The 18,653-nt window shown below is 38.9% G+C and overlaps 2 protein-coding genes across 3 annotated transcripts; one reads left to right on the top strand and one right to left on the bottom strand.

Moving 5' to 3' along the window:
• Window positions 1-149: 149 nt before the first annotated feature.
• prepl (prolyl endopeptidase like) lies at window positions 150-9,674 on the top strand. 2 transcript variants are annotated; one of them, XM_028469060.1, is made up of 15 exons: window positions 150-440; window positions 1,482-1,601; window positions 1,711-1,777; window positions 1,855-2,020; window positions 2,932-3,023; window positions 3,106-3,232; window positions 3,310-3,523; window positions 4,405-4,596; window positions 4,681-4,893; window positions 5,932-6,107; window positions 6,192-6,408; window positions 7,060-7,209; window positions 7,288-7,414; window positions 8,792-8,880; window positions 9,442-9,674. In XM_028469060.1, exons 1-15 carry the CDS (start codon window positions 324-326, stop codon window positions 9,532-9,534), a joined length of 2,160 nt encoding a protein of 719 aa, XP_028324861.1. In that variant the 5' UTR covers window positions 150-323; the 3' UTR covers window positions 9,535-9,674. The 2 variants fall into 2 exon arrangements, with proteins under 2 accessions (XP_028324861.1, XP_028324862.1); XM_028469061.1 differs by having other exon boundaries at window positions 2,935-3,023.
• slc3a1 (solute carrier family 3 member 1) lies at window positions 9,554-16,255 on the bottom strand. The gene is made up of 10 exons (XM_028469063.1): window positions 15,859-16,255; window positions 13,794-13,973; window positions 13,577-13,722; window positions 13,378-13,503; window positions 12,791-12,910; window positions 11,412-11,536; window positions 11,132-11,333; window positions 10,824-11,006; window positions 10,154-10,279; window positions 9,554-10,074 (listed from the first exon to the last, which is right to left on the bottom strand). The coding sequence occupies exons 1-10, from the start codon at window positions 16,253-16,255 to the stop codon at window positions 9,643-9,645; spliced, it is 2,037 nt and encodes a 678-aa protein (XP_028324864.1). The 3' UTR covers window positions 9,554-9,642.
• Window positions 16,256-18,653: the final 2,398 nt, after the last annotated feature.

An 18,653-nucleotide genomic window follows, 5' to 3' on the forward strand; every position in this document is an offset into this window, starting at 1 on the left:
CGCTACTGACATTCCAGGCATAATAGTTGAATACCTAATCCTGTGAGAGATCGATTAAATGGGTTGTTGCCTGACACATCGAGCCGTGTTTGATTACTTTGGTCTGAATAGCGTCAGACGTCACGTTACGTTGGCTTTGTTTAGGAAGTCATGCACGCGCTCGGTGCAGTTAGGACGTCTAGTAAACATTGAACAGCAAATTATTGGGAAATTCACCCCCAATACGGAGGATTATTGTGTTTATTTGACCAAGAATGAACACTTTGTTGTTTTTTTAATTTACATAAAAAAGAGGTTGTTTAAAAACACCATCATTGTGAATAATGGCAGCTTTGTGGTGCCTGCATTGCTCATCGGTTCGTCTTTTCACATCATCACACGTTGCCGTTTACAAACTATTAACGGGGTTTACCTCACGGTTTCTGCGTCGGTACACGTCGGTAAGTTGAAGTCTGTAAACTGTAGACTTTAATGTATTATTCAGGAACTCATTAGCGAGTATACGGAGGGCATTGGGATGGAAACAAATGGAAATTTTACCTTCAGTTTTTGGAAAGGAGAAAGAAAATACACCAGTCGTAGAGTTTTATTTTTTCTTCTTCTTTTAGTGTCACAGTTTACCAAACATAAATACAAGATGATCAAAACAATAATAGAAAACTACATGTAAACATACACATGTGCAAACATAACTGCATATCATCTGTGTCAAACTCGTGGCCCGGGGACCAAAGTCGGCCCTCCGGAGAAAGTAAAAATGAACATGAATCATTGTGTGAATGAAACTCAACTTACAGTTTTCCTGGTACTTATATCTCATGATTGCAGTAATGTTTCATGTTAAACAGTTGAAAAATCTCAAAATACTTACAAAATCCTTCAATTTTCCTTGAATTATGACATAGTATTTCCCTTAATCGAGTAGAAATTTGTCCCAAAATCTAGAAAATGTAAAGTGAAAAACTTGTTCGGACTATCTATCACTTATTGTTTGGATATTGTCAGTTTCTTACATATTTTGTATTTTATGTATATGTAGAAGTGCAAACTATGGCACAATAGTGTTGAAATGACTAGTTTTCCCACATAAAATCTGTGGCCCACATGAGATCAAACTGCTCCTTATTGAACTAAAATGAGTTTGACACCCCTGGGCTATGTCTACAGGGTGCGGTGATGTCTCTTACCAATAGAAATGTCAATTCTCATCTTTGTCTCTTTTAAAGCAGAAGGACGTTTGCTCTCACTTTATGCATTCTTTATTTAGAGAATGAAGAGAAAATTTGCCTTTTATTATGGAGTTTATATTATAAGCCAAACCAAGCAGAACTGTTTTTCACATTTTACAATTAATTTTATGTTTAACACTACTTTATGAGTCTAATTACACTGATCTTACTGCGTATTTGTTTGTTTTCCTTCATGTCAAACCAAAAACGTGGCATTTAAAATCTTTATTTTACAATATTGTTTCATCGCAGGAAACGTCAGCGGTCGATTTCAGCTCAGGACTCGAGAGGTACAAGGACTTACAGAATGTTTTCAGAAGGAGACTAAAGGCAACGTACCAAAGATTCTCCAATATAGCAGATCAATCAGTGGTAAGGAATGTTTAGCTGGAGATGGTGTCGATCTTTAATGTTTCCATTGGTATCCTGCGTGCAAAAAAAAATAGTTGTTCTTACACAATAATTGACCTATTTTTTTTAGGTTTGTGGACATCACTATGTATATTTGATTCAAAGTGATGGGATCTACAGAGTGGACAGATTGCAGAGTAAGCACTAATTCCGGAACATCATTTTTCGTTTGAAGTTCGTTTTAATGATTGTGTTTGTGCTTCCTGTTATGTAGGTGAATTAAAGCCACAGCTCGTACTGGATTTAGGACATTTCTCTGGAGGACACGAGGAGACAGGAGTTGAGAAGGATTTTTATTGGACTGTTCAGAGAGTTCGCCTCTCCCCGCAAGAAAAGCACCTTGCTGCCACAATAGCATGTCATGACAGAGTAAAGCTGAGGTAAATCATCCTGAACCCACAAATGTAATTTCAACACATTTTCAGGACATCCCACGCACTTCGGTCTCAAAAAAATCACAAATTGGTGAAAAACTAATAAACAACAACAAATGATTATAAGACACAGAGGCAAGCTACAATGACCTCATGTAAAGGATTTTCAATATCGGCGAGTGGTGAAATGACCCAAAGTTGGGGTTTAAAATAAAAATGAAGACATTGCATTAAAAAAAAAGTTTTACATCCAAAGAAAGAGTAATTTTGAGACTATAAATTAAAACTGATAGTTTTCTTTACATTCCCACATGCAGTTATGGGCCAATGAAAAAAGTAAAGGTATAATTTTTGGATTTCAAGAGACTGTCACCTAAGAACCAATGCATATATGTGACTAATCATTAGTGATGTAAACAGTCTATGTTCATAGCTCAAAGCTGATTAAATTACAGGGAGCTGAGGCATATGTAAAGATGTTTACTGAAGACCCAAACATGTTCCAGCCCGTAACCCAACAAACATTTTTCCAAAGTTTAGGGGCTGGCGTGTCTACCATATAGAATGCATAGCATATGTTTTTATATATTCTGTGAGAGTTGGTGGAGCTGTATTATTATATTAAAATTCAGTTTCCTATCTGACGTAGTTCCTGAGATATTAGAAGCTGAAGATGGAAGAAAAATATGGAAGAGCAAAAATCGACACATACCCCCCCCCCTCACTAAATTGGCCATATCTCAAAAAGTATTCATCTGATCATCCTAAAAATTCACAGTATGCCTAATAAATAATTAGGGAACAATTGGTAAAAGATTCAGAATTTTGAGTCCGAAGTGCGTGGGCGATTTGTGAAATGACATGGAATGAAGCTGTAGTACTTTCCATTTATCTGTTAACCTTTTCCTGTGATGCAGCAGGTGTGTTATTGTACGTCTTGAAGGTGGAGATTTCAACTGTTTGGACTCTCAAAGCATCATAGCCTCACTGGGGGAAGTCTTCAGCTTTGGTAACCTGGTTTACTTATTCAAAAAGGTTTTACAATTCTAACAGGTCATCATTTTTGTTTGTGTGTGTGTGCTTGGGTTAAGAATGGGCAACAGATGAGGTCATGTTTTACACAACTCTGGAAGGAGTGCGTTCAAATAAAGCCTTTCGTCTGGACCTGACATCGAGTGGATCAAGGATCACTTGTGTGTATGAGGAAACTCAGCCTGAGTAAGTCTGACTAGCAACACCCGACCCGTAGCTTCCTTTCTCCTCCATTTTCTTCTTTGACTGAAGTATTTCTCCAGTGTTTTTGTCGAGGTTGCTCTGAGCAGAGATCGACACATTCTGACCATTAACTGCAACAGCCGGACCAGTTCAGAAGTGTTGTTCAGTGATGTCACAACGCCAAATAGTTTTTCTGTGGTTCAGCCACGTCAGGAGAATCTCTTGTATCATGTTGAGCACTGGAGGGGGAAGCTTCTCATGCTGGCCAATACAGGCCCAGGACACGAATATCAGGTTTGTTCTTATAAATGCAACACCTGCTCCTTTGTTTTACTACTTAAAAGCTATAATTAAATGGTAAAGGTCATCACGGAGAAATGATGATCAAATCTAATCGTATTATAGGGACATTTTGATATAATTTAGGACAATAAGAAAACTACTTGTTTTGTACAAACTATACTGTACGTGCTGGAATAATACAGATATAACTACACGAGTAAAATGTACTGAGACAAAACACAGTTGTTCCTTCAGATGTTCACACTTTAAAGGCTTGGAGGACATTTCTATCCCCATTATTAACGATACAGTAGGTCCAAATGTATAGAAACCCCAATTTTTTTTGAAAAATCCCAATGAAATTAACAATTTGGATTGGATCAGGATGAACCTCTGGGTTAATGAAGAACCAACCCGACATAACTGAGTCAAAATCCATAAAGATTGGCCAGTTACGAACCGAGATACAAATTTTTTAAATTTCTCTTCAGGAAGTTTGTTCCACTTCTTTGCAGCATAACAACTAAAAGCAGCGTTGCCATGTTTGCTCTGAGCTCTGGGCTCCACTCTCTGACCTGTGTCCATAGATCTGAGAGACCTGCTGGGTTCATACTTGACTAACATTTTTACTGATGGATTCTGGACCAAACCCATTCTCACATTTATACAATTTAATGGAATCTTCCTTGGTGTAAGGTCTATCTTTGGAAATATTGTAAAAATTCATTATGTGCTTTTGATATAATTTTGCTAACAGACAAACAAATAAACAAACGCCAGTGATAATATGAAATCCTTGGCGGAGGTATTCTAACAGCCACCAGGAACGTCCTCCACCTTCAGTAATCAACTCATAGAACGGTACTAAAACCTGTGTCACTCTTCATCATTAGGTGGTCCAGGTCCCGATCTCAGATACTTCCATGGCTGCTTGGGTTCCCGTGTTCACCCCTGACCCTGGAACTGTCATCAAAGACATGGAAATAGTTGGAGATCATTGTGTGTTATCTGCAAAAACACCGTCCTGTCATCCTCACCTGATTGTGGTTCCTCTGAAACATCCCAAAGAAGCATACGTTGTCCAGGTTAGAACTGTTGTTACATTGCATTACATTGTATCGTCTCTTTGTGGCCATTAACTCTACTGTAATTCTTCACTAATACCAAAGCTTCCCTCTTGGACTTGTGCCATTGAGTCCAGGAAGCCAGGCTTGGCCGACCAACAAGATCTGATCCAGTTCCTTATCTCTTCTCCCTTCCACCCACCGCTGCCCTTCTGCCTCTACCCTGAGCGTGGCCTCCTTTTATCGGGCACTGAAGAAGGGTCATCTTTGGATAACCAGGACAGGTTTATCACCACACGCTTGGAGGCCTGCAGCAGAGTGAGAACCCCCCACCCCCACTTTGGCTGTGTCAAAAATCACATACAAACATTTGATGAGTATAAGTATCAATAATAATCATGAAAAACCTTTTTACTGTCCAGAGGTAAGTTTAAAGTTTGACATGAGTTATTAGAGATTGTATTTTCTTTGTTGTGTTTGAGCTGGTTTGTAGTTGCTGCAAAATAAAATTAGTTTCTTTTGGATGAGATGTTATCCAGATTAAGTTTTGTATTTTGGAGTTTTTTCCAGAGTAGTTCAGTTGGATCTGCTGCGTATTCCTCTGTGAGTTTGTTAATTTTTCCTTCATTCTCTTTTTCGGCTATCTGTTCCTGTTTTTTCTTACAACAAGAGTACAATTTAATCTTCCATACTCATACCTGTCTGACATCAAAATGAGTATGTAGTGCTTTCACATTTGATACAGTAGTATGGAAAGATTGAGTACACACGACATACCCTGATGTATGCTATATCTGAACATTTTCTAAGTACCGGTATGCACGGTGGGCACACTAGTCATACTCAACCACCCCATGATGCATTGCACGAGCGGAATGTAAAATTGTTCGTGGACCCTGCTTCAAGCTAAAAACTTAACATCCCCTTTTCAAAACAAAAGCATCTCTCTTTGTCTTCCTCAGAAACACAATGGCGGGTCTCCGAAAATCTTCAAAATGTCGGCATGAAATGCGTTTTCTGCGGGTTTTATGGATCAAATGACCACATGTTGATGTTCTACTTGGTCAGTTTTTCACTTAAAATGCTATCAAAACTTTCAAAGATGGAGAATTATTGGAGATGTTTAGCCTCAGTGTGCTTCAGGTTTTTGTCGTTGTTCGAAATGTATATTGGGAAACTTTGAAGTATACTTCAGTGGGAACAGTCATCATTCTAATCCTCCTAACCATACTTATAGTATATAGTAGACAGTATATACTGACTGAGTTTGTAGTGTGTAGTACAGAGTGTGCTATATCGAACACAGCCTTTAAATAGAAAGGATGTAAATATGCACTACATCTGCTTGTGCTCTAGGACGGTACGCTGGTGCCAATGACGTTGCTTCATTCAGTTCCTCTGGAGCATTTGAGACAGGCCCCACTGCTGGTTCATGTCTACGGAGCTTATGGAAGAGACCTCAACATGGATTTCTGCCCCGTGCAAAGGCTACTGCTAGAGCTGGGCTGGACTCTGGCCTACTGCCACATCAGGTAATGTGTAAAAAATAATGGTTTTTACTGAAGAATTTCAATGATTTTCAATATTTAAATGAATGTGTTTGTTGCTCTGTGCAGAGGTGGAGGGGAGCGTGGCTTATCTTGGCATAGACAAGGCTGTGTGAAAGGAAAGCAAAGAGGGGTTGAAGACCTTCAGGCTTGCCTCCAATACATTTTCTCTTCAAGTATCTCCTCTCCATCACTCACTGCTCTCACTGCCTGCAGTGCTGGGGCTGTGCCAGTAGGAGCACTGTGTAACAGTTACCCACACCTCATGAAGGCTGTCACGCTGCAGGTAAGACTTCCACATGTTCCATTACTATACGCGGAGTTTGTGGTGGCAAGGGGAGCGTGGCCTCCCTTGTAGTCAAACGTTTTCATTACGGTTTTCCCAAATTCATTTGAAAAAATAGAATTCTTAATATAATGTAAATAATATACAAATATTTGTGCCATAAGTGCCATAAAACACAGCAATTGTACAAAATATATATCTACCTCAGGTGTGTAGTATAAGTTTCCAGTGAAATGGTCCCAAACTTTTGAGACTTTAGGTTGGTTCTTCTTCTGTTACGCAATTCTTCTTCACAATGTAAATGTGAAGGTGCTCAGTGGTTCATGTATAATACTGCTGCAAAGATGAAGAAGAAAGTGGCTGCCGGCCTGATTTTATCATGAATTTAAGACAATAAATGACGCATTGATGCAAATGTTTGTAGTCAACATTAGCATTTATGTTACTAATCTTTTTTGCATTATTGTATATGTTAAACACATTGTGGTTGGCACAAATCTCGAGACGGTTTATATATTTAATTCTATTTTTTTCTGTTTCCCCCCTTGGCAAGAATCTCAAACTCCGCCTATGGCCATTACTCCTGTCAATCATTTAAAAAAGACTAAATTCACTCATGGATGATAAACAATGGGTTTTTTGTCTGTTTAGGCCCCTTTCCTGGATGTGTTGGGTTCTATGAAGGATCCCAGCTTGCCCCTGACCTTAGAGGACAGAGATGAGTGGGGAGACCCAGTGGGAAACTCAGAACACAGACATTGTATCGCCACTTACTGCCCTCTTTATAACATCAAACCTCAGGTAGATCAACTAAAGCAGCAGTTTAACTCCAATTCTTAGTTTCTAATTGTACTAATGCATTAATCGTGTGTCTGACAGCTGTACCCATCAGTACTGCTGACAGCATACAGCAGTGACCCTCGGGTACCTTTAACAGGTGTACTCAGATACAGCGAACGGCTCAGGAGAGCCATTCACGACCATCAAAGCAAAAAGCCACAGTCAGGTACTTTATGTGCAGTTGTACAGAGCATGCATGCAACTTAAAAGTATTAATTTTATCAAAATTTAAAAAAAAAAAACCTGCAGCCCTAAAAAAGAAGCAAGCAGGTTGGTAATTTGATGGATGGATAAACCAGTCTATGACTACTTAAAAAAAAAAAGAAACTGGATTTTGTCCCATGTGAAATTATAATCAGAAGTCATGTAATTATTGTCAGAGGCATTTGCTGATTGCTTTGATGTTTCCTTTGAAATTATTGCACAGGAAACTTTAAAGGAAACATCAAAGCAATCAGCAGACACATCTGATGAAGACTTTCAGTTGTCAGTCGAACCATGTCAGGAGATCAAAGTGGATTTCCTGAGGAATAGTTGTCTGAATAAATAAAACATTAACATATATTGGTTTCCAGGTGTTGGAGCCTTTCCAAGACGTGATAGATGAGTTGCCAGTCCACTCTTCACATACAGGACTTATTCCTGAGTTCAATGAGTTTCAACCCAGCATCACTTGCTTTTTTTAAATGTTCATGGTTCATGCTCTATAAAGAACCTCTGCAAACTCTTTGATCTTGTATTAGAATTTAAATTGACTTTATACCCAAATAGTTGTACTTTTAATTCAAGTGTGCCTTTTTTTTTTTTTTTTTTAGCAGAAAAAGGCATGCTGTCTCCTTTCAATATTATTACTGCATTTATATTTCAGATTGTCATGGGCGTTAACGCTGTCTATTTAGAGTGTGCACATTTTCTGAAGTTCTTGAAGCTCGCCGTGGTGTAGGTCACCTTGTTGCAAAGCCTGTCTGTGGGCGTGTGTCAGCTAATTGCTCTTGTTTCCCCCGACAGGCTCGTTCTCCCTCTCACTTCTAATCTTATACACCCATTGGTGTTACTCCCTATTTACACCCAAGTCTCCATCTTCCTGCGCTCCCTGATTCAAATGCACACCTTATCTCTCTATTTCAAGTATGCTTGCATGTCTCCTTTCCCTTTGTCTGTACTCTAGAGGCTTTGATGAAGTGCTGATGGCACAGGCACGTGCAGGCGCGTGGGCAGACCTATTAGCGTGGTAAAGAGATAGCGTATCAGAGCATGAGATTAGACCCCACAGACTGGGAGCTGTCAAGGTCAAGACCGTACTTGTGAGATTGTTCCATGGAGACGTGGAGGAGGACAACGCCAATGAGGGAGGTTGGAGGGGGGGGTTTAGTTTGGCCAGTAGAAGAAAGTGAAGAAAACTGAGGAGCGAGTGAAAAGCTTTGATAAAAAGGGACTGAGGGAAGAGAGCGGAGAAAAGAGTGCAACAGCAAGACGAGGGAAATAAGTTAGAGAGATTAAGTTTTAACCATCTTCTATTTTGTCTCCTTCCTCTTCCTCGCAGACTGTGACCTAGCACCAAATGTTGTTCTCAATATCCAACCTGGATCAAATCACCTCGGACCAGAAGACTTTGAGCTGATGCTAGATGAGGTGATGAAGACTTTTGTTTTGTTAAAGAGAGTTTGAAACTCAGATGCTTAAACTCAAATTCATCAGGAGAAAGTAAACATTTTTCATTTAAACAATTTACAAGTAAGCATGGGAAAACTGCGAGTCCCTAAAAAAGTTTCATTAAATTTGTGAATTTGAGATATCTACAACTGAATTATGTGGTCATTTCCATTAGGAAAAAAAAAGTTTTCTCATTATTACTGTCTCTTGCGGGCCAAATAGGATGCTCTAAAGGGCCAGATTTGGGCCCCGGGCCTTGAGTTTGACACACGTGATCTAAAGCTCAATTTTCTATCCTTTCATAAAATGTTGCTAGTGAATGTTATCAAATGCATTGCCTCATCATTAATACTTGCATCTACTTCAAATTGTTGAGATACTAAATGTAAAAATCCTGTAAAATCCTTAGTTTGTTCTCTTGAATTAATTTTTCTTTCCTCATTTATTTTCATGTTTCAGTTGAGCTAACAGACAGAGGGTGTTTTGTCATGTCCAATATTACTTTGTTTCTCCTAAATTTCTTGGTTTTCTTTCACACAGGAAGCCCTGAAGTTAGCTTTTCTCTACACAGAGTTTGGTCTGGCTCCTCCTCGTAAGACGAAGAGATTCATCAGAACAAACCGTGATCAGTAACAGAGAAGACACCAGTAAAGAGGATCTATAATTCACATTTTTATTACAAGACCAAAGTGTACTACAGAGCTGTCACTACTGTAAAACTGCTGCTCCACAGCATTTCTATCAGCATGTGTAAAGTATGTCTACAACCTCTAAGTAGCAGGCCTTCTCAGATATGTAACATGCTCCAGGATGGCTGGGATTGAAGCGTGTGTGGGTGGAGTACTGGATCAGCAGACCCTCTCCTTCCTCTGTTACTATACCGGACTTGTGGAAGACCCTCCCATCGCTGGCCTGCATAGTGCTCATCAGCACCTCCAGCTTCTCTGGTAACTCAGAGACAGAGGACAGGTCTGTGATAGCAGCTTCTTTTCCAAAGTTCAGAACAACGAGGAACGCCTTCCGAAGCCCGTCAAACTCTCTGAGGAAGGAGAAGACGTTTTCATCAGCGTGGATGTAGCAGAACCATCCACGACTCAGTGCCAGTTCAGCCTGGCGCAGCGTGTTCAGGAAGCGATACTGAGCCAGTACGGAGCGCTCGTCCCTTTTCTGGACCTAGAAACCAAAGAGTCGGTCATAGTAAAAAACATATGAACCGAAAACGTACTTTGTATTTAAAACCATAAAACTCCACCTCTACGTTGATGCTTTTGTAATCAGGGTGAACAGGCAACCATGTGATGTTGGTTTTATTGTTAAAGCCTGCATTTACGTCTCCACTCCACTGCATCGGAGCACGTTGAGGATCTCGACTGGCACTCTGTGACCAAAGCACATGGAGACACTTCAGCACATTGAATGCAGTCGTCGTTTTAACATGTGGACAAAAATTCAACCAGAAAGCCTTGCTTTGATTTGTTTTTGCAGTTGTTACACATACAGACATTTAATTAAAAGTGTAAATGTTCATATAATTATATATGTTTTTTTTTATCTTAAGTTCGTACCAGGTGAACACTGGCAGAAATTCTACTACATGATTTCTTCATGTTTGATGCAGTGCTGAACTATCCAGTCTGGCCGAAACACATTCATAACTAGAATATTTGTATTTCATGAAGAAAATGCAAATGAGGAGGCAAGTGCTGGCCTGCATCAGCTTAGTTTTACCCAACATTAGCTTAGCATTAGCATCAACCTAGCACTGGATTAACATTTGCCTAGCATTAAACTTATATTAGGCTAGCCAATAACCCCCTAAAATAATGCAAGATATGATAAATTGTTGAAATAGGTTGAAGGATCTGAAACAATCAAAATAAAGAGAAAAATTGAAAAAAGTTGAAAGTATTAGCTATACTGACGGTGTTATATTTCCCTGCTGGGTCTTGAACTTGACTGTCTGTGATGTTGATGTTCTCCATGCCGATCTCTTCGCCATAGTAAGTGGTCGGCGTGCCTGGAAGAGTCAGCAGGAGCATGTTGATCACACGCACATAGCCCTGACCAACACTGGTGGCAATTCGAGGCTTGTCGTGGTTTCCGACCTAATAAAAGAGAAAAGCAAAAAGCTAGAAATTTGGTCAGGGCTAGTAACGAGGAATTATTGGCAGATATGAATGCAGGAAACAATGCCACCTGCAATAAGTTTCAAAAGTGACTGAAAACTCACCACCCAGTTGGGCCACTGTCCTTGTGGCATATTATTCATCCAGATATTAACCAGATGTTGAACCCATGAGCCGCTGCTGTTCTGAGGCAGGTCTAGCAGGTAGAAGTTAAAGGGAAAATCGCTTTCTTTCACCAACGGGGTGCCGTAGTACATCATGGTCTTGCCCACTTCGTTATAGTCGTACGACTCGGTGACCATAAATCTGCAACGAAACGGAAAATCTAACGTCTAGATCTGAAACTCATATACGTTTGTATTTCTATTCAGGAGGGAGACATACCTGTATCTGCCAGGCTCTCTGCTATAGACGTTCATCTCTGCCCTCCACTCCCTCAGCAGGTCGTGCAATCCTAGCTGAGTGGTGGTGTAGTCGTGGTGGAGGTCCCACTCATTAATGATCAATTCCTGCATTGAGACAATTTCCAAATAAGGTTTTGTTTCTCAAGGCAGTTCACCTTGTGTTTCCCTCTGCCTGCAGGAAGTCAGAGTATAACGTATTATTTTACCAAGTCAAAGCACAAAAGTCCATTCACTGCACGAGCCAGACAAGTGGGACACCAGTAGAAACCAGATACATAGAACCACAACAACCAGTGCAAGGAAAGACATTTACCAGTTTAAACACTCCAGCAAGAATATTTTGGTTTTCTTTTTGAATAATATGTTGTGGTTTCATTTATTCAGACAATAAACGTTCCTTTAAAGGAAATAGCAAAGCCATCAGTAGATGCCTCTGATTAAGACTGGCAGTTGTCTGTTGAAAACATGTCAGGAGATCAAAGAGTATTTCCTGAGGAACACTTGTCTGAATAAATGAAACCTGACCATATTATTCACAAAGAATTTTTCTGAAATGATTACGCGGAAGTCAAGGAAACTTCAAAGGAAACATGAAAAAGGGATCAGCAGACGCCTCTGACGATGACTGGCAGTTGTCAGTGTACAGACACACTAATGTGAATCCCCTAAAAACAGAACAGCTAGGAGTCATTCTAAGTGACCAATCTCAAAACCACAGACAAAGTTTTTTTTTTACCTCCGTGTGAATGATTCTGCCACAGCGTTTAAATCCCAGAGCTGCTCTGACTTCATATCTGCTAAACCACCCAAGCAATAATAGTAAATGACTTTGTTTTGTGGTTAGAATTCTTTTTTCAAAGCTCAGTATCTTCATGAACACATTGCCAGCCTGTGTTACTCATGCTTTGCTTACACTGTGAAATGTATGACAGTTGGTGTGGAATCAAAAAGTGCCCATAATTTATACCTTTCAGTCAAGTAGGTGAATGAGTCACGACTCGTATTATAGTCTGCAGTATATTCTGCAGAGGTAAGTAAATCCCAGTGACTTCCTAATCCACTAAAATATGCTTCTTTTGACTAATCTCTCCTCTGTGAGAAAAACAGCTCCAGCCTCTGTGGAAAAGAAACAGTTTTTTTAACTTGGCTCAATTCAATTGTTTTGAATTCCAGGAGGATTTCTTTCCTCCTTTAGGACCAAAAATGACCCTGACATTTAAACCAGATGCAGAAGATTAACAAAGATAAGTGTAATGCATCATGTACTCTCCCACTCAGATGTTAATGATGTTGGTTTGAGAATTTTCCATGATCAGAACCAAAGAGAAGTGGGTGTTAAAATGTTAAAATGATACTTACTGGAGGTTTGTCTGGGTCCACCTGTGGTTCGTCTCTTAAGTGTGAAGCTTCCAGAATGTGCTTCACTGCATCCATCCTGAACCCGTCCACTCCTTTTTTCAGCCAGAAAACCAGGATATCCTATAATCCAATAAAAGCATTATAAAGTATTATAAAAATTAGAATTTCAAAAAGAAAAAAGCAATAATTTTACACAAAATTAAGGTTCACATGTTGTGGAAAAACATCAACTAAACACGTTTTTCTTTAATATGATAAGGATTTCTTTTTTCCTCCAGAGACTGGCAGGTGACAGGGGGCGTGGCCAGCCTGACAGAACCGTCAAGTTGGCCAAACCCAGAAAGACACATCAAAGCAATCTGCAGATGCCTCTGAGGAAGACTGGCAGATGACAGTCGAAACATGTCAGGAGATCAAAGTAAATTTCCCGAAAAAAGTTGTCCACTGAATAAAAGAAAACCGTAACATATCATTCAAAAAGAAGAAAAAATGAACTTGCTGGAATTAAAAAGTTAAACGCTCGTTAGCTAAAACCTCAAGGTTTAGCTACTTTTAAAGTAAGTATGTGAGCATCCAAGTAATCTTACGATTATCTCTTTGCGGACATGTAGGTTTCTGAAGTTCAGGTCTGGTTGCTCCTTGAGGAACTGGTGCAGGTAACATTGCTCTCTGACTTCATCATAAGTCCATGATGAATTCCCAAACACGCTAACCTGGGAAGGAGGGAAAACATGTCATCTAAGCTAAAAAATATCCAGCTGGAGGACAGAGGCATACACAACTAACCCAGTTATTAGGTCTCTGAGACGTTGCATTGCAGTCAGTCCAAACATAGTAATCCTCATAGTGAGGATCTCTGGTTCGGCTCAAATTAAACCAACGATGACGGTCACTGGTATGATTGGGAATGAAATCCATGATCAGTTTCAGTCCTGATGGAAACATACAACATGAATGAACTGAATCAAGAAGCACAGAATTCCACCTGATGCTACACACATACCATTGCTGTGCATTTTAGCCAAGAGTTCATCAAAGTCCTTCATGGTTCCGAATCGTGGGTCAATGTCCCGGAAATCCTCCACGTCGTAGCCAAAGTCCTTCATGGGAGAGCGGTAGAAGGGACTGATCCACACAGACTTGATGTTCAAGTACTGGAAATGATGGATCTGCTCCTGAATTCCTGTCCACAGAGACCACAGAAAAAAATGTACCCAAGAAATTCAGATGAAAACGATTGAAACGTTGATAGAACTCTGATCCAATTAATATTTTCGCTTTTAGACAGAACAAAGAAAAGTGGCCAGAAAAGATTATTTAATGATGTTCAACTAAACATCTCCCAGTTCTGAGTACACATGTTTCATGATTTAAACTTCTAAAAGTGTGGAAAAACTTTATCAAATTAGCTTTTTTCCCTCGTTGTGCCAGTTAAATGTCACTACGGTTTTTCAGATTGTAGCAGACCATGGTTTAAAGTTTAAAAATAAGCCATTAAACGATCCCCTGAATGGACTGGAGTGAAGGTTTATGGTTTTAATGGATCCAAAATGGTCCAGGGTGCACCTTTTTTTGCACTCACAGCAATCTGACATAAGCTAAAAAAAAAAAAAAAAGCAACAAACTGACCCGAGTATTTATCCTGTCACATGTTTCCCCCGTTCCCCCAGCACTGCAGTCACATGACCCATCAGTACATGCAACAATGGGTAAAAATATAACTTTTACATAACATTTATTTCTAAAGCAGAGTGAGGACAGTCTACATACATACATTAACATACATCCCGATAGTTTTAGATCAAAGGTCTCAAACTGTGGGCCTGCGGGCAAAGACAGGCCGTCTGTCTCAGTTACTCAGCCCACCCGTGTGTTTACAGCTGAGATTACACCTGTGAAATCTGTTTTTTTCTACTTATCAATTAACTGAATGTTTATAAAATTCAAGTCAAATATCCTCAAAGTTCTTAAAGGCTATATAATGCAAATATAATGTATTTTGAGTTAGATGTTATCTGTTTTATGTTGTACACTGATTCATGTGCTGACTGTGTGGGTGGTTTGGCTCTTGTTTCTCTGTTTTTATACTTAAAAAAAACCAAAAAAAAAAAACCTGTAAAACACTTTGGCCTTGGATGAAAAGACTTCACATATAAAGTTGTATTAACTGATAAAAGTCAAAGTTTAAAGGATAGAACTTAACAGATAGAACTGGAACTTTGCTTTAAAATAAACTGGAAATAAAAAAAAAAATTCAAAAATGAAGTCATTTATCTCATTTAATCAAAAAATACCATTCCACACAATGTGGAAGGGGGATATAGGTTTGAGCTCCGTCCGTCCGTGCATCCATCCGTGGGTCCGTCCGTCCTATTAAAAGGCTTTTCTCAGAAACTGTTTAAGATAGGATAACCAAATTCGGTGTGTGGCTTCAGGTTACCAATACCTTGATGGAGTTTGAAAATGAGAAGCACGCAATTATATTTTCCGGGGTAATTGCCCTTGTTCCGTTTTTTTTTTTTTTTTTTTTTGGCGGGGGATGTTAATGACTGTCTTCTTGTTCTGTTGATTTTTGGCAGTTAAGTCGTCCTCCACATTTAGCAACAAAAAAAAAATCCTATTCAAACCTATAGGAACAGTGACATACTGAGTCTGAGGAATTATACTGACTCCGAGGGGGATGACACTGACTCGAGGGGGTTGTACTCAACTGAGTCTCGGAGTGGTAAGGCGGTAATTCCTTTGATGTCAGATATCAAAGGAATGCGTCATTACTTGATGAAATGCAGATCATCTAGTTTTTTCTTTATCTTGTTTCATTTTTCTATTTTTTATTTTATTTATTTAAAAACAAAATTCAAAAAAATAAACAACGATGTTTTGAAGTTTTTTGTTGAGTTTAATTTTGAAAATACATACTTTTACTTGGTGAAATGTGTTGAAATATACATCAGAAAATAAGTTGTTTGGCTTTAAACCTTGGAACGAAAACTATGCATTACGTTTAATTTAGTGTTTGTACTTTCTGACCTACTTGTGGTAGGTTGTACTAGTCCCGGGCTTCTTACCCTTTAGGTCTCCCACCCCGTCCCCGTCCGAGTCCTTGAAAGACCGTGGGTAGACCTGGTAGACCGGGGACACCTGCCACCACTGCAGGCACCGCGGGGACAGAGCTATCACGGTGGCGGTGACCGCCACCAGAGCCAGAGCACAGCTCAACGTCAGCCAGAACAACACCTCCCGGGGAATTCGGTACCGAGCCTGGGAAGAGTAGAGCAGCAGGACCTCTTTGGGCATCCCTGCGAACGGTTCCAGCTGCTTGTACTCAGAGTCCAGCCTCACCACCGTGGAGAGCCGCTGTTCGGCCGGTTGCTCCACAGACACACCGCCGTCCGAGTCTTGGAAGCCCGGGTTTTTGGTGCACTCAGCCAGCTCCATGTTTTCGGAGTCTTCTTTCAAACTCATGTTTAGAAATGGAAACACACAGCAGCCTGTAGGAAGTTCACTGAGTGTCAAAGTAAAAGTATCCGTTCTTGGGCGGTCAGAGTACAAAGTCTCACTGAGAGCCTGAGGAGGACTTTATTGTGGCAGCGGTTACACAATAGGATCACTTTATCACATTAATAACTCATCCTCAAAAAACATTCACACCCACACATACGAGACATAAAATGTGTATTCCAACTAAAAAGTCCACAAACTTTTCTTTCTTCTGATAACTCAAGTTGTCTTTTAGTTACCTAATACATTTGTCAACTTTTCTTTTATTGTTGTAATGTTGAGTACAGTGTATTTTTTAAACCCTTTAAATAAATAAAAGCCTCCTGTGGACATGTGTTGTAAATTAGAACATATATCTTCTTCATAAAATACACAAATTACAAAATTGAAATCGATGTGTAAGAAAATACCTGATCAACAGATAAGGAAATATTTTAGTCTACTTGTGAGAAAATGCATTCATTTTGCATGGAAATAAGAACCATGACCTAAAAGTCTAGATCCTAACATCATTGAATAAAACTCTTATTTTTAAACTTTGTTTTTTTTTCCCATTCAAGCAACACAAAAGAAAGCCAAGGGAGGGTCTATAGTTAAATTATTGTTAATTTTTTTTTATTGACGTTTGTGTTCACTGTAAGTCTGTAAACATCACAATAACAAACTGGAATACTGGTTCATGGAGGATGGTGAATACTGTGGGTGTTTGCTTCTTTTAATCTCCAATACTTGAGGTTACTACTCCACTCGTCTGAGATACAGTAACCTACACAAAAGCAGACCTGAACGGCTGAGAATTCATTAAAAAAAAAAAAAAAAAAAAAAAAGTTTACAATTTTGTCTGTAAAGAGTGATCAAAGACAGGAAAAAGAATTGTGAATTCTGTTCTACAGTTTAAAATGTACTTTAATTCTGGGGTCAAAATACTGCCAAGTTCAGAGGGAGGTGGGTCTTTTAAACATACTTATTTGGGCACCAGAACTTCAGAATTTATTGTGTGAATGTCTTCATGTCTGGATGCTTTCCTCAAAAAAACAATGCTTGTTTTGTTCTTAGATAACTGTTCAGGAGAGATAAAAGTGCTACAGTTTGCTTGTATCCTGGCCATGCTGTAAAAACAATGTACTTAAAAGGGCAACAGGCTGTAATATCACCAATTGCATTATTGTACCAGTTGTTAGAGCTAGCATCTTTACCAGGGAGCAAATATTTATTGGGATTTATTTACCTTATTTTATTATTTTTAATTGAAATCATAATACAAACTAATTCACATGATCAGCTGATAGTGATTACACTACAAAAGACAAAACTGACTTTTTTTTAATGATGTTTAAGATTTCTTTGTAACATTGTTTTTATTATCAGAAAAAGTTGTATTTGTATTACTTTTTTAAATGGGTACCTCATTCAGATGTACATATATGTTCATAACAGGAACTAAGCACAACAATAAAATCATATTTATCAACTTATAAACATGTAGTAGGAACTAATCCCTGGTAAATAAAGCCCAATAAAACTCTGGAAAACAATAACTAGTAATAAATATTTACTCCCTGGCAAAGGTAGTAGCTCTAACAACTGGTACAATGTGAATGCAGTACAGGGCTGCATTTACTGTGTCTCCAGTATGCGTTTGAAATGCAGAGGAGTTCTGATCGCCTTTGATGATCCCTCTGACGAAGACTGGCAGTTAACAGTCAAAACATGTCAGGGGATAAAAAAAAATCCTGAAAAACCTTGTTTGAATGAACAAAACCTTAACATACTGTTCAAAAAGACGACAAATTTAATCTTGTTAGAACTATTACATGGAAGTCAAGTGAAACTTCAAAGGAATCATCAAAGGAAATCAGCAGAACTCCTCCAACAAGAACTGGCAGTTGACAGTCGAAACATGTCAGGGGATAAAAAAAAAATTCTTGAAAATCCATGTTTGAATATGTGAAACCTCAATTTAACATACTATTAAAAAAGAAGACAAAATTAATCTTGCTGGAACTATTACATGGAAGTAAAGGGAAACTTCAAAGGAATCATCAAAGGCAATCAGCAGAACTCCTCCAACGAAAACTGGCAGTTGTCAGTCAAAACATGTCAGGAGATAAACATTTCTTTGAAGACCTAGTCTGAATAAATTAAACCTCAACTTAACGTACTATTCAAAAAGAAGACTAAAAGAATCTCGCTGGAACTGTTTCCAGATTTTTCCGGGTTTTAGTATCTAAAAAAAATCTCCATTTTATCCTTAAGCATGACTCGATAAATTCAATGTGGGAAGGCATTAATTCTGATAGAACAGTTTTCCTTCATTTTATTAAAAAAACCAAACAAAACGCACCCAGTGTTATATTATGAA

This window comes from Gouania willdenowi, chromosome 15 (assembly GCF_900634775.1).
Source record: "Gouania willdenowi chromosome 15, fGouWil2.1, whole genome shotgun sequence".
In the NCBI taxonomy this organism is placed as follows: Eukaryota; Metazoa; Chordata; class Actinopteri; order Blenniiformes; family Gobiesocidae; genus Gouania; species Gouania willdenowi.